The sequence below is a fragment of the Numenius arquata genome, chromosome 8, assembly GCF_964106895.1.
Source record: "Numenius arquata chromosome 8, bNumArq3.hap1.1, whole genome shotgun sequence".
Lineage (NCBI taxonomy): Eukaryota > Metazoa > Chordata > Aves > Charadriiformes > Scolopacidae > Numenius > Numenius arquata.
In genome coordinates, this window is record NC_133583.1 from 27,231,503 (window position 1) to 27,247,662 (window position 16,160).

Sequence of the window (16,160 nt, forward strand, 5' to 3'; positions counted from 1 at the left end):
ACCGTTCCTTCTCGTGATCTGGGAACTCTCGAGCGCTTGAAGCAGTGGCAAAGGTAAGCTGGAGTTTGCAGAGTAGGTCACTTACCGTGGTGTAAGGTACCGTTGTAACAGTGACTTGGGTTGTGGACTCCACTGCAATACTTTAACGCAACCTTTTCTCTTTCATACCCTAATTCCCCTTTAAATGTTACTAGATTGGTCATTTTAAAGTACTGCATGTTGCAGTCTTGGAAGCTGGTTTTAAGTACCTTAATGTTTTGCACCTGTGCTACATATTCCCCTTGGTGCATACGTTTCGTTCCACTGTTAGTATCCTTCAGAGAGACATTTATTTTAAATACCAATCACAAAAAAAAAATAAAAATCCCTGCCAGTGTGCAGTCTAATCAACTAAAGAATCAAACCAGCCTCAGTCACTGTATTCCTTTTTTAACCTTTGCTGCTCTCGTAGAAAAACCGAACCCCTGAAACCCCGAGTTTGCCCTGTTCCTTGCTGGGTTGCATCTATAAGTACGGAGCCTACTGGGATTGTTTCTCACTTTTCCCTTGCTTCTGTGGTCACAGTGAGCCTTTGTCTTAATATCACGGCTTTATTCCCACCCAGCTCCCTCAGCCCTCTTGGGGACAAGGCAGTCGCTGCCGACCTGTGTTATTTTATGGTTTTTCCCTGGTCTTGGTACTGGGACGGGCTGGGAAAGGGAGAGAGGGAGAGGAGATCCCTGAGCTGGGTCTTGGTGAATCGGAGAGAGCGTTGGGCTGGTCAGGACGGGTGGGGGAGCTGTTTGCTGCTCTAGGAGGGAGGCAAGATGCGCTCCTCCTTTGGGATTTAGTTTCCTTTCATTCCTCAGCATGGTTTTCTTACTGAGCGTAAAGCCTACAAAATCATGAAAAGTTGGACTTTAAAGCTTTATGGGTTGTGCCGAATGTCAGTAGAGTTAGTAGCATCGTTAAGGAAACACGGTGGGCTGATTTTCAGGGCTGCTGAGACCTGCAGCTACAGCTGAAAGAAACAACTCGGGAGCTCAGCCGTTCTTCACATGGGGCTTTGGGGTAGACATTTTTCCACCCAGGCTGATGGTCTCCAGGGAACGTTCTCAGTGCCGATATTTAGTGAGGATTCTCTTGAGCCGTTCAGTTAGTTTGTACTGTTTGATTTTGCAGTCGGGGTTTGCTTCCGAGAACCTGCTGGAGCGAGATGAATAATTAAAGAGCAGACAGGAAGCACAATATTTTTAACACTCAATTGCTTCAGAGCTGTCTTTGGCTTTACTTTTTATGATGCCTTAGCCAGCGGAGGCCTGACCGAGTGATGGATCTTGGCGTTCTCTGCCAGTTTGTGTGTTCAGAGATGCATTCGGAGGTGCTGAATGTGCGGCTCAAGCCAGCTCTGCTCGTTAGAGTGACCAAATCTGGCTACTTATGTACAGTAGGAACAAAATTTGACCATGTGCGGATCCCTGGGACTCAATAAACCCTACTGTACTCTATTAGCTTCAGACGTTTATGTCTGTCTCGAGGAAGGCTGCTTGCTTTCCCTGCTACCGGAGGAACCCACTTAGGATGTTTTTTATGTTTTCTTATCATGGGTTAGTCATGAAAAAAAGTTGCCAGGCAAGGCTTTGTAGCAAACCCCTGACTGGTGCTTTGAATTAGGCAGTTAATAAAAGCTGCCCAGAATTTCGTTCCGAAACGGATGGGTTTGTTTTTCTGAGATGCATCAGAAAGGTGCGTAGGGGGTCCTTCCTGCCAGTTCTCATACACACCGAGGGTTTCAGGGTTTTCTGGAAAGAACTCCATCTTCTAGGAAAAAAATCTCCAGCTTGGATGAAGTTAAAGACTTTTTGCCTGCTGTAGCAGTGAGTCAAATTTAATAAACTGCAAGGGGTGCAGCACAGCTCTGCAGCATTTCCCCAGTGTATTATGGCTCATGTTTGGGGTCTGTAAACTCCCAGCTCAACTGCAGAAGCAAATGGAAACTTTTAAAACCAGGTCAAGCAGGCCATGCAGCAGAGGCTGGAGAACAAAAGCAGATGTGTCTTTCGTTGATAGACACCAGATTTAGTATTCATTGGATAAAAGAAACGAGCTATTCTGTACACTAAGGCAACAGAGTTTGCTCTGGTTCTGTTTGTGGCAGCTCTCAGGGTATGTGCTGGCACAGGTGGATGTTGAACAGCAACTTTGATCTGGGACAAAATGCGCTCATTAATGCTGTGTTGTGGGTAGGTTGCAGATCTGAAGACTTTATAGAGGGAGGAGCCAATCTCTGCGTCTCCAAGCTTAAAAGGAAGATGTTAATACGGACTGCTGAACCTGACTAGCTGCCTTGTAGGAAATCGTAAGGTAATCTGTGTTTATTTTTCTGTCATTACCATTGAAGTAAGTCCAGCATACAGAAAGATTTACCAGGTTATCTAAAAGAATGAATAATGTATTTTTCATGCTGCTGTCTTCATGAAAAATGCATGTGGTGATAGCCTTCTGACGTGTGTGCAGATGTGCTCGACAGACTCACTCCGACAACGAGAGGCACATCGGCATGTTGACTTTTAATTATGGCATAAATAATTTCCCAAACTGTAAACTAATCACAGGCAATACACTTCTGTACAAGTCCATAAATACGTAAGTATCACACGAGTTAGCAGACAGGGCCGTGACTGGCTTTCTCCCACCAGCAAGGCTGTGGCTTATTTCCACACCCTACAGGGCTCCGTGTAAAACTCCCATGAGCATTTTGTATTTCAAGGTGGCGTCCTGAAAATATTCCGAATCAGCGTGTGGTCTTTTGATTTCTATATAGCTGACCTTTCCTTGGAAATACATTACTCCAATGCTTACATGCTGTCCTCACCATAAGATTTTAAGACTGTTGTTAATAGTCTGCCAATAGCTGTTACTAAGCTATCAGCTTGTTTTCCTCCATGTTTTCCATCATTTGTCCGAGTACTGAGCCCGGACCACTGCTGGGTGGGAGAAGGGTTATACCCAGGTACGAAATGCAGCTGTGCTGCAGGCTCTGTTTAAGGGAAAGCAACCTCCTGGACATTTATGACTGATTGTAGTTTCCTTTGAAGCTGTGTGTATGTGCCCTCCTGAAAAGGGACGGCATTAGGGCTTCTCTAATGGAGAAGAGTTTTGTTTTGCGGGGAAAAAATTGGAAAAGAATTAACACAGTATCAGAGGTGAATTCAAGCTCTTTGCCTCACGAATTTTGTAGCTTTTTAACCCTGATTTAGAGGAATTACTTCTTGTTTGATGTCCAAGAAAAGGATGTACTTTTAAGGTAATCTGCTGCTAGAAAAAACAAAATGCTTCAAAGTATTGCCTGTTCTTTGAAAAACTGTGCAATCCAGTGTTCTTGTCCGATGCTTGAAATACTTACGGAGTTACAGACTGAGTGAAACTTGGGAAGTCCAACAGAAAGATCGCTTTGTGTTTTTGCTTTCCTGCAATAAATTTAGAAAGGCTTTTATTCTGAAGGCCTTTTGTCTGAAGGCTACTTTCTCCCTTCACATGACACCCGCAGCAATGTGAACAGTCTTGGCTGCTCTTGTCTGCAGAAACCACTCCAGTCCATTGAAAAGTTTTCCTTTGGTTTGAAGAAGCTCCCAAATGTGACGCAAGCAGCAGCTCTGTGTGGTTTTACCCTCACAAGGGAAGGCCAAAGGATCTCTGCAGATGCAGACCTTCTGAAGATCTGGGTTAGATGATGAGAGAGATCAGATGCTGTTGAATGAGTCTGAGTTTCCACTGAGTGCCATTCAGCATAATGTAGAGAGCCTGAGCTCATGGAAGTGCCAAAAACTGGTCCCCTGAGTCCTGAGTGTGTCAATGGAGCAAATATTTGAACTGAGGTGTTGCTACGAATGATGAAAAATCAAGACTTAGAGGGACCAACTCAAGGTTCTTCTTGTCCTTTATTTAAAGGCCCTTCAGAAATCTGCCTCTTCCCGGTTCCCTACTTACCTCTGCTCAACCAGCCACACCAGCCTCAGCCTCCAGTTTGTGTTCTTGTAGTCCACCTTATCTGCAATGTATGGGACCTCCTTTCAATAGGTGTTAGTTGTTCTGTTGTTCTCCTCTTATGAGGCCTACAGAAAGCCAACCAGGCAGCGGTGATATGATCTGAGTGTACGCTAAGGGGTTTGGTTTCCTTTACTCTAGTTACTGCGTAGTTTCGTCATTTGTCAATGAGTCTGAGTCAAGGTACCAAGTTGACAACGATCCCTGGGCTCCTTGGCGTCATCTCCTACCCTCTGTCTTCTTTCATTTCTCACATGTCTAACCATGCTGAAAAACCTCCAAAGGTTACATTTTACTATGTGTTTTTGCACGTTGGCCCACTAAGCACTACTATAATTCTAATAAATAATAATAAATTAAAGATACAGTTATGGTTATTTGGACTCACTAATGAAGAAGGACCTACACGGTACGTGTGTGCAAATGTGGAATTTTGGCAAATCCCTGCAATAGTTTGTCATCTTCTCTTAACATTGTAAATAAGGTGTGCTAAAATAATCTACTTCTAAATTTGGTTCATTTGGTTGCAACAGTTCCAGGTTCCCTTTCTCGGCTGATTTTCTATGTGTTTCTGCTGCCGCGTGCCTGCATTAGCTTAGAGGTGATGCCTGTGGTGTTATTTGAGCTTTCTTTTTCCATTGGAAAGGCTTCTTCACTTGCTTCTTCTGAGTACAGGAAAGACGTGGGCTGTGGAGCAGGTTCCACATTAGCCAGATCTCAGCAACTTTCAGACTGTGCACTACCATGAGATCTTTGTAAAAACAGGGGTCAAATGTCTGTAGGTGTGGGGCAGCAGAAGGCTTCACAATGCCAAAGGTCTTGAAACCTTCATGCAAAATGGGTTTGAGGTTGATTCTCTGTAAGCACATGCCCAAAAAGACATCGTCGATGGGGAAGAGTTCCACCTCTCTGCAAGCCCTGGAGAGCTTCTTCATAGTATGGCTGGACAGCAAAAACCCTCCTCCTCCTGCGTAGGCTGGATAGATGCTTAGTCCATACATGGTCTCTGGGATGTAGTATTTGCTCTTTTGGACACGAATAGGGCGTGCGTTGTAGATGATGTCCCCAACAAAGAGGTCCTCAGTGGGGTCGTGTCTCTCAAGGAAGTCAACAATGTTCTCAACGTTGACAAAAACATCGGCGTCACCTTTAAAAATAAATTTGACGTTGTGGCAGAATTCAGCAGCCCAGTTCAGGAAGTGGATCTCCTTCAGGGTCAGATTGAAGAAAGTGTCCATGAAGTCCCAGAGTAAAATGTCTTGGTATGTCTGACTCTCCTGATGGATCAGAGTCTCCCATGTTGCCAGCACTGTCCTATTCTTTGGTGTTCCCAGGAGGAACACGCGCTGGATCTGCTCCCCGTTCACCAAACCCTCCCTGCCCCACGTTTTCCGGACAATCTCACGTCTGTCAAAGTCTTCAACTACCGATTTGATAGCGATGAGCAGAAAGGGACCTCCAGGTGTTTTCCTGCATTTCTTGGGCTGGTTAATGAGGAGATTGAAGTTCCTCTTGTCCTTGTTCAGGAGATAGCGCTTGAAGTTGAAGGCAGAATCAGTCAGTGGGGGTCTTGTTGTAGTTTGGACCCTGTTGTTGGCCACTTCTGTTCGTCTAATGACAGGAGTTACTTGGGGCCTGAGTACCGGTGCCTCCGCTGGCGTCGGTCTCCCAGGTGCTCTGGGGGCAGAGAATATCTTTGCTGTTACTGAAGGCTGCTTCTTTGTCGGCTCCTTGTTTCCTACCGGGACTAAATGTTCCAGCTGGGAGTAGAGTAAAGAGCAGAGTGCTACCAGCAGGAGGAGGGTACAGATCGCGTCCCCTTTGAGACGAACTCTCATTGTCTCGGCCGTGCTTCTGGGACTGTTAAAAGCTGCGTTTGAGCTGCCCGGCACCAATTTCCATCTGTAAATAAATAGAGGGCGTGTCAGCAACGAGGATTCGGCAGCTTCGAAGCATGCAGGCAAGACTAACTGAAACACTGTTTTAAAAACTAGCGGCAAAGTGCGTTTTACTCATAAAAAACCACCGAAGACGTGTTAAGAAACTAGGCAAAAGGCACACGGGTTGCAAACCGGGCGCCGATCCCAGTGCTCTGGCTCTGTGACTGGGTTTGTTAAGTCACCCAGCTGTCATCCATCATCCCTCCCTCCCACATCCCCCTCTGCCGAACATGTTTTGCCGTTTTCAGAGATTTCACCGCGTTGGGAAAAACAAGGTGGAAAACGATGAAACAATGCCGTTATTCCATAAATCATTAGTGGTTTTGGGGGGGTTTTTTGGTTTTTTTTCCCTAACTTGGTAACGGTTTCTTGCTGCTTTTACCCTGGAGTCGAAACAGGGAGGCTCAGAGCTGGCTGTTGAAGGACAGAATTTTCAGAGGCAGGCATTTCCCTGCACGCAGAGCCAGCTCTCATAACCCAGCTATCGTTTGTGCCTTCCAAACCCACTTGAGTGCGCATAGGGCCTTTTTGCTGCCAGTAATCTTTGTAAAATATTAAACCGTTATAAATAACTTCCATCAATAAGGTTAGAAGGGGCATGGGTGTTTGGGCTCCGCCAAATCGCCCGAAGTGGGAAGCAAGAGGTGGGCAAATAAATCCCAATATGCAGAAGCAAGGCAGAGCCTGGTGTCAGGAATGTTTCATTCAAGTGTGAGAGATGAAGCTGCCTTTTGAAACACAAGGTTTGATTCCTCACTTACCCTTTTCCCACGGATCTTCTGTCTCATTCAATCAGTTCTTCAACTGCAAACAAACAAACAAAAATAATAATTAAAGAGTAGTAAGAAGGCAGAAACCAGCATTTAACCATAGCTCAGGGAAAGAGGTGGTCAAGGGTCTGTAGTTGCAGCAAAGGCAGCTCCTCTCGTCACCACCATTTCCCACAGCAGCTCAACAACGGGGTCGAACGGAGGGGACCCAACAGCCGCTCCGGGCTCCCGGAGAAGGCAGGCGACAACCATACTCCCTAGAGTCATTAGCAGGGATGCACGTTCCTCAAAGCAAAGTGCTTGGTAAGGATATTGTTATTCAGCATGATTATGACCTAAACCAGGACCCTCTTGAGTTTGGTGGCATTCGTTTTCAGCAAATCTTCTTTCACTGCCGTGGATGTGTTGTTCACTACCCATCAATTTTCTATCAGCCGTAACGTTATCTTTTCCAAGCTCAAAACCAAACTGACGAGTCTGTAATTATGAAGTACGAAAATAGTGGCAAAACATTGCCTCCAGACCCTGTGGGATCTAGGCACTATTTCAAGACCTATGAGAAAGCAAAATCAATAAGCCGGTTGATTTCTTGGCTGTCCCCTTTAAAACTCTTGATGCACGTTGCTTGGACTTCATAATTTTAAAATACTTTGCTTTTTCATTGCTGGTTAACTGCATCTCCAAGTTACTGTTGAAATGGAGAGTATTTCATCATCATATGGCATCAGCTATCTTTTTGCCTAAGTTCAGCTCCAAAATATTTGCTGACTGCCTCTGCTTTGTCTCCAGTATTACTGAAAACTTTATTTTAGCTTATCTGAGCCTTGGTGTAAGGCTCTTTCCTTTCCCAATGGATTCAAAATCACTTCCTCCTTGTCCTGATGACCAGGCTTTTTTCCTCAGGCTGCCTTTTTTTGCCATCTTCTGGCCTCTGATAGAGATTGCTGGGGTTTTCTCCATTTCTTGGCTTTTTTCTTACTGTACTTTTCCCTTCTCTCCTAGGCCAGGCAGATGTTTTAACCGGCGTAGCTTTGATATTAATAGCAGGGTTGCAGAATTTTCTCTGATCTCTCAGAAATTGTTGTTAAAATGCTTATAATAATCGGAAGCTGTTTTCTGTCTATGTTCTTTCTGCCACGTGACTCAGCTCGTAACTATTTTCAGCCTCGTGAAACAGTCCCTGCTAAGGCATATAGGATGTTAGTTTGCATTTTATGCCAGTCGTATGGAAATTACCCCTGGCAAGTTGTGATTGCGGTGCTCTGCAGCAACCCGCCCTGTGTCAGTTTTGTGCTAAATCATCCTTTATCTGTCAAAACCTGGTTCCCGGCAGGCTTTCCCTCACGTTGCCTTCAATAATTTTCCAGAAGCTCCGGGGGTATGAAGGGATGGTTCCACTACACCAAAGGAGAAAGAGTCTGTCCCTCTTCTGCCCATCATGAGCAAGAATTTTTACTGGCTGCTATTGAGATACCGAAAATAGGCACCCTGTCTCAAAAAGCTCCTAAGAACTAAAATTGAGGCATTTTTTTCTCCTTCTGTTGTGATGGAATAAGCTTTATTTGAGGTGCATGCGGTCTCTGAAGCGAGTGGCAGATGCGGACTCCCTGGTGGGACAGATCCTTGACAGCGTTGGAATATTTGTCTCTATTCAAGCTCTTTGTCAAGTCTCATCTCTTTCCCCACTGTAATTATTTTTTTTCCCCTTTTCTATGCAAAAATTTGATCTTATTTCAGCTGCCAGGCTCCAGATGTAATTAAGAAGCTGGATGAAAGTCCTGGCTCTTTCCTGTGTTTAATTTTATCAGCGACAGTCTGGAATAAAATGTATGTGTCGTGAGATTCGTAATTTCCATGACTTAAAGATTTACCCAGCATCTCAGAATCTGGCAATAAGTGTGCTTGAAAAAGCCAAGAAAAACCCTGAATTGTTACAAGCCTGGGCTGATAGCCCAGATTTTCCTCTGTGTTTTCATTTATTGAAAGAGAAGAATCTGAAATAGTGGTTTTCATGCTGAAAAAAAACCAGTTCGGTGCTGAATATAGACATCTAGCTTTCGAAAGAAGTTGCCAGCCCTCGAAGTGAATCCTTGATTGAATTATACGGATTTTCCAGTCTTTGTTGGATATTTCCTTCTTCTGAAAGGAAATACCCTCGACTGTTACACAGGTGTAAGCTCTATCCGTGGATGTCAGTGTGGGAAAAGCTGTCCCGCTCTTGAATTTAGAGGGATTGATGATTCTGGCAGACACTCCAGTATGTCCTGAAGCCAAAAGGATTATTCATCCACCTCGACACCAGGAAGACAAAAAAAATATAAAACTATAGGGCTATTAAAGTGAGCAGAAAATATTTGATGCCAAACAAAAGAGCTGAGAGCACAGCAGAGCATGTCTCGGCACAGCGTCACACTGTGTGTCCCCATCCAAGGTGGACGTGCCTCTGCTTCGTTACGCTGTCGTGGGGGATCTCCATCCAATTTGTGAAACGGAGCTGGGTTATCAGTCCAGCTCGAGCGCGTGTGAATCATAGAATGGTTTGGGTTGGAAGGGGCCTTAAAGACCACCCAGTCCCACCCCCTGCCCCGGGCAGGGACACCTCCCAACAGAACAGGTTGCTCCAAGCCCCCTTCAACCTGGCCTTGAACCCCTCCAGGGATGGGGCAGCCACAGCTTCTCTGGGCAACCTGGGCCAGGCTCTCACCACCCTCACAGCAAAGAAGTTCTTCCCCACATCTCATCTCCATCTCCCCTCTTTCAGTGTCAAACCCTTCCCCCTCCTCCTATGGTTCCCCTCCCTTATCCAGAGTCCCTCCCCAGCTTTCCTGGAGCCCCTTGAGGGACTGGAAGGGGCTCCAAGGTCTCCCTGGAGCCTTCTCTTCTCCAGGCTGAACCCCCCCAACTCTCTCAGCCTGTCCTCACAGCAGAGGGGCTCCAGCCCTCCCAGCATCTCCGTGGCCTCCTCTGGCCCCGCTCCAACAGGTCCGTGTCCTTCTTGTGCTGAGGATTGGGAATGGGATGGTGAAGTTTTGCCCCAGCAGTGGGACAAGGCAGGTCAGAGGGCTGAGCTGGGCTGTAGAAAGAGGCTGAAAGGCCTCATATCCATGAGGTGGAAACATGGAGCGACCATACGTAGGGAACATGCTGGAAGGACCAAGGGGGCCACAGCCTGCGTGGCCCAAGAGGCAACAAAATGCTTGAAAGTTGGAAGTGGCCAGAGCTGGACACGTTACCCTGGTGAGCATCCAGGCAGGGAATCTGACCTGTGCTGTTGCACGCTCGGGCAGAGGGCCCAGTCCTCCGCCTGGTTTTAATTTATTTGAGAGGAGGATTCTGAAATATGGCCAAGGAGTGCTGCAATAAAAGCAGGCTAAATGATGATTTAAAAAAAAAAAAAAAACCAAACAGAAAAATAAAAAAAAACAGTTGCTAATCCTCCGTTCCCAGTTGAATGACATGAAGCCTTAAGCTCATCCTGGAAATTTCCTTCTTTTGCAGCAGCTGTCACATTTCCATCACTTGGCACTTCTGCTCACGTGGGCCCAGTGGGAAAAAGCCTCCGGATCCTGTCCCCGAATTCGGTTAAGAAGCCTTGGTGATTCTGGCACGTTGCTTTGTGCCTTGGAGAGTGGTTGTTGAACCCACCCAGCCTCGGGAAATGCAGCTGGGATAGCGAGGGGAGCTGAAAATGTGAGTGAGAGGGCATGAAACACGGCGAGGAGATCTGCTGCGTGCTCATCCCAGCCCGCCTCCTGGGAGCATCTGTCCCCACCGGGCATGGCTGTGGCTTGTCCCCAGATCTGCTTGCTGCCCTGCCACATGCAAAGCGTTTTCAGCTCCTCTCCCAGCTCCTGAAGCTGGGGTGGCCGCTGGTAGGTTTGGGTTGTGCAGTGGAGGGGCTGTGTACGTTGTGTGGGCCATGCAATACGGGGGGCTGTGGCCGCTGATGGAGGTGTCTTAGAATCATAGAATCATCTAGGTTGGAAAAGACCCTTGGGATCATCGAGTCCAACCATCTACCCTACTCTACAAAGTTCTCCCCTACACCATATCCCCCAACACCACATCTAAGCGACTCTTAAACTCATCCAAGGATGGTGACTCAACCACCTCCCTGGGCAGCCTGTTCCAGTGTCTGATCCCTCTTACTGTGAAGAATTTCTTCCTAATGTCCAGCCTAAACCTACCCTGTTGCAGCTTGAAGCCATTCCCTCTTGTTCTATGGCTATTTGCTTGTGAGAAGAGACCGGCACCGACCTCTCTACAATGTCCTTTCAAGGTAGAGAGTGATGAGGTCACCCCTCAGTCTCCTCTTCCTCAAACTAAACAGTCCCAGCTCCCTCAATCGTTCGTGCCATTTATTCTCCAGGCCCTTCACCAGCTTCGTCTTATCTGTTCTGCTGTAAAATGAGCTAAAGAAGATGTTGGAGATCCAGCACCAATGAGTTCAAGGAGTTTTTTGCAATACCCGGGGGAACCTGGAAAATTCTGGATGGTGGGGGTGCTTCATAGAATCCTAGAATGGTTCAAGTTGGACGGGACCTTAAAGATCATCTCGTTCCAATCCCCCTGCCATGGGCAGGGACACCTCCCACTAGAGCAGGTTGCTCAAAGCCCTTTTGAAGCAATGCTTGAGGTTTTGGATATTTGTTGTCATTTCACGTGGGTTGGATGCCTTTCACAAGAACAAAGTCAGGCTGTAACACCCAATGCTGGAAACTGAGACCTGGGCTCTGGCCTGCAGTGGGGAAGTCTCCACACGTGTCCCTCTCCTGCCTCATTTCCAGTGGTTTCTCCATCCTTTTTTCCATTCTGGCTCGCTCAACAAGAACAAATCAAACTCCCAGGCCCCTTTTCACCTTGTGCTGCTTTTCTTCTGCCACCTCCTGCCCCTGCTCAAGAACCCACCAACAAAGGTAACACCATACTCTATGTCCATCCTGCAGCTGGGACTGTGCAAAATAGATGTGCGTGGATTGGCTTCATCCCACCAGACCAGGATGCTGACAGCAAGAAGTCTGCACCCCCTGAAGCTCTGGTAACTACATCTTCCTACTGACTCTCACTTGGTCCCATCTTCCAGCCCCCTCGAGAGAGGGTTTGACTTCTGTGTCCCCACCAGCTGAATTTAAACATATTGCTGGACACGCAAACGCAAGGAGCGCTCTGTTTCACAGGAGGGTTACTTCTACTGCTCTCTTTGAGCCACCTGGGGCTGCCACCCTCCTCTTGCCCTTGTCCAGAAACCCAAAGTGAAGCGCTGAGGCAAAGGTTTCAACACATCAGCTGAATTATCTCAGTACAGGTCTCACGTGGGCAAAACCCTCCTCGTCATTTTGCGCCGCGTGGGCGTCTGGGCTCTTCGGGGGTACCCACACGGAAACGCGTCAGCTTCCAGAGCTGGGTTTCTTCTGCCCCACGTACAAAAACGTGCACGGAACTACTCGAGTTTACCGTTTTGAGCTGGTTTTGAAGCGTTTAAAGGGGAGAAATAGCTCTGTGTGTTGGAGCACAGGAAGCAGCTCTCTTGCATTTCTACGTTTGGGTGTCATGTAGTGAGTTTTATTCTTTTTTTGGTTTTGTTTTGTTTGTTTTCTGGGTTGTTTTTTTTCTTTCCTCTCTCTAGGCAAAGTCAACAACCTCATCAGAGTTGATGCTTCGAGTGGCTTTGGTGCCGGACAACTCCTCTCTGCGTTACAGGCTGTTTGTGAAGAGCTCTCGTTTGGAGCTCTGGGATTACGAAGCGATGCTGAACGATTTGATCTTCTTGACTAGAAGACAGGGCAGGCTGAAATAGGAGGGACGCCCTTCGGCACGTTGGTGACTGCAAAGCCCAAGAAAAAACCAAAACCGCCGCTAAGCTGCCTTACCAGAAAAAAACCAAGCCCATTGCATTCAGCTGCTTAGAAGTTTTGAAGTCTATAAACAAACTGAGAAGAGGCTGTAGGATTTAATTAGCTGAAGGGCTTAAGAGAGCTTTCCCAGGAGTCGGGATTGTGAGCCAGAGCCAAACGAGCACGGTGCAGAGGGGCAGAGGCTCCCAGTGCTCAGCGGCGCGGCACGGTGCTGCTCCGATGCTGCTGGCCAGTGCCGCTGTGACAGCAGAGCTTTGGCCCCATGTGCAGCATCATCAGCACAGTGTCACCGCTGCCATTACTCCGCTCTCCTGAGACCTCACCTGGACCAGTGCGTCCGGATCTGGGGCCACCAACAGCAGAAGGATGTGGACCGGCTGGAGCGGGGCCAGAGGAGGCCACGGAGATGCTGGGAGGGCTGGAGCCCCTCTGCTGTGAGGACAGGCTGAGAGAGTTGGGGGGGTTCAGCCTGGAGAAGAGAAGGCTCCGGGGAGACCTTAGAGCCCCTTCCAGTCCCTCAAGGGGCTCCAGGAAAGCTGGGGAGGGACTCTGGATCAGGGAGGGGAGCCATAGGAGGAGGGGGAAGGGTTTGACACTGGAAGAGGGGAGATGGAGATGAGATCTGGGGAAGAACTTCTTTGCTGTGAGGTTGGTGAGAGCCTGGCCCAGGTTGCCCAGAGAAGCTGTGGCTGCCCCATCCCTGGAGGGGTTCAAGGCCAGGTTGGAGGGGGCTTGGAGCAACGTGGTCTGGTGGGAGGTGTCCCTGCCCAGGGCAGGGGGTGGCACTGGATGGTCTTTAAGGTCCCTTCCAGCCCAAACCGTTCCATGATAAAAATGCAGGCCCCATTCCAAAGACTCCTTCCAACTTTCCCATTGGAGCTGCTTTCCAGGCCAGTGCAAACAAATGGATGAGATCCATGCCGTTACAAGACAGGGTCCCTTATTTCTCTCTCTCTCTCTGCTTCCCCAGTCCTGAAATACGTGGTTTCATCAGCCTGCCAGCTGGCTGGTCCCGTTATATTCCAGCCTCTCCTGTCGGCGCTGCCAGCCTGGCCCTCGCAATGCCAGCTGCAAGTTGGACAACCGCTTGCAAACGGTTGCTGATGCGGAGAACCTGGAGAGCTGCTGCGTGGAGGCTGGTGGTGGATGCCGAGGTGTCTGGCCTCCCTTGCAGGGATCTCAGAAAGCAACTCGCACCATCCCTGGTGGGGAATCCCGCGGTGCAGCAGCACTTGACTGTCCCCACGTCCTCCGGGAAGTGCCGTCGCCCTGCCGACCCGCTGGTAAGTTGCTGGTGTGATGATAATCCTCTAATTTAAAACAGTGAGCTGCAAAACGTATCCAAAAGACTTTCCTTCCCGAGTATCTGCCCGCTCAGGTACTGGGCAATGAAGTAAACATCAAGTTGCGCTGGGAGTTGTTTCCATAAAGAAAATACAGACACCGAGGTGTCCCTAAAAACTCTTCTGGGGGCTGCATTTTAGCTGCGCGGGCTGTTTTCCCCGGCCCTTTCAGGGCAGGACAAGCCATCGCGGCAGTGCCCGTGCAGGACCACACTGTGGCTGGTCCTGGCAAACGGGGAGAACTCCCAGCATCACGTCTCTAACGAGAGCCTTCAGCTGCCTGCCAGCTAGGAGAAGGTCACAGGCGGATTTAACAGCCTTGAGAGGTGCTTTCCTAAATCTAGATGCGGGTTTGCCTGTAGGTGCTCTGATTTTCAGAATTAGGGAGAGCTCAGCAGCTCAACTCTCACCCCGAGAGCTCTGGGGGAGATGGGCCCTTCCTGGAGCAGCCCAGAGCAAGGAGCCTGCCTTTTTCTTGTAAATATTCGTTTCCCCCCAGCCCCAGGAAGAGAGTAAAACCTTGCAGGCTCGTGAAGGGGTAAGAAACAGCCCCACAGAAGCAGCCGCCCTCCTTTCCCCAAGCTGCTGTGCTGTCTGTTCATCTCCCAGACCTCTCGTGAGACCCCACCTGGAGCACTGTGTCCAGCTTTGGAGTCCTCAACACAGGAAGGACATGGACCTGTTGGAACGGGTCCAGCAGAGGGCCACGAAGATGATCAGAGGGATGGAGCACCTCCCCTACGGAGACAGGCTGAGAGAGCTGGGGTTGTTCAGCCTGGAGAAGAGAAGGCTCCGGGGAGACCTCATAGCAGCCTTCCAATATCTGAAGGGAGCCTACAGGAGAGCCGGAGAGGGACTCTTTGTCAGGAGATGTAGTGACAGGACAAGGGGTAACGGTTTTAATTTGGAAGAGGGGAGATTTAGATTAGATATTAGGAGGAAATTCTTTCCTGTGAGGGTGGTGAGGCACTGGAACAGGTTGCCCAGGGAAGCTGTGGATGCCCCATCCCTGGAGGTGTTCAAGGCCAGGCTGGATGGGGCTTTGAGCAACCTGCTCTAGTGGGAGGTGTCCCTGCCCATGGCAGGGGGGTTGGAACTCAATGATCTTTAAGGTCCCTTCCAACTCTAACCATTCTATGATTCTATGATCTGAGAAATAATTTGCCTAAAGTGTCCCCAAACCCGGCAACGACAGCACGTTAGCATGGATTTATTGTTGCACCCCGGCATGAACGGGGGAGGGAGTACGTGCTGACTTGCCCCACTGATTTCAAGGTGGCACCCGGGGCAAAAGTTTATCAGATTCTGCCTGAAAGCCATTAGAAAATGTGATCAGTCACTGCCCGTTTTACTGGAACCGAACTTTTCTTCTTCCTGCCTTTGTGACGTTAGAGAGCTTGAAAGTTCCCGTGTTTTGCTGAAAGCAAACAATAGTGTTACATGGGGCAGGGTGGGGGGGGAGAATCGTGTCCTTTTACTGAGGAGGAATGGCTTGTGAATTTAATGTGCCACCACCGAAACCTGTTTGCGGTCGGGAAGAAACCCTGCCTGGCAGCACTGGAGCCATTCTCTGAAGAAACCCCAAAGTTTCTTCTGAAAACAAAAACAAAAACAAAAACAAAACCCAACCTAAAACATGCCAAGAGAGTTCTTTGGAAAGCAGAGGGAGCGGGGCCGGAGAAGTGCGTGTCCAGAGCCCGTAGCCGACTCGGGGCTGCATGTTTAAGGATCACTAAGGATCGGCGTTGGGGCTGCTGCAAGGGTGACACGGCAGCAAGAAAAGCTGGAGGCGAAGGAAAGGGGTAAGGACCAGCCTGCAATTCACGCTGCACAGCCCTCCCCGACCCGCTCCCACCGAACCTACATAACAGCTACTTACATCCCATTCCATAGCGCTGATCCCGCGTCCCCCCGGTAATGGTTCAGCAGCTGGCTGCCAAGGAGGCACATCTGGATGTGGTTAGCGTTAGGCATTCCTCGGCCCTTCAGCGAAACCCAGGGAGGAAATCCTGGCTGGGTCGCCCGCGCTCCGGACCCTTTTCATGCTGAAAGCCGGCAAAGCCGCTCGGCTGGGGTGCGAGTGCCGAGAGGCAGGGGGCAGGGGGGGGTCCCAGAGGAGACGCCGGGCTCCCTCCTTGCACACCCTGGCTTTCTGGATGGAGCGAGGTGGAAGGAGCAACCGCGCCGGGGGAAGGAGCTGGGGCGGCTGCCAAGCGCCTGACACGT

At 49.0% G+C, this 16,160-nt stretch overlaps 1 protein-coding gene across 2 annotated transcripts; it reads right to left on the reverse strand.

The window, feature by feature from the left end:
• Window positions 1–2,534: 2,534 nt before the first annotated feature.
• B3GNT9 (UDP-GlcNAc:betaGal beta-1,3-N-acetylglucosaminyltransferase 9) lies at window positions 2,535–16,160 on the reverse strand. Of its 2 annotated transcripts, XM_074151734.1 has the most exons (3): window positions 15,814–16,160; window positions 6,728–6,770; window positions 2,535–5,928 (listed from the first exon to the last, which is right to left on the reverse strand). In XM_074151734.1, exon 3 carries the CDS (start codon window positions 5,862–5,864, stop codon window positions 4,617–4,619), a length of 1,248 nt encoding a protein of 415 aa, XP_074007835.1. In that variant the 5' UTR covers window positions 5,865–5,928; window positions 6,728–6,770; window positions 15,814–16,160; the 3' UTR covers window positions 2,535–4,616. The 2 variants fall into 2 exon arrangements, with proteins under 2 accessions (XP_074007835.1, XP_074007834.1); XM_074151733.1 differs by lacking the exon at window positions 6,728–6,770 and having other exon boundaries at window positions 15,814–15,908.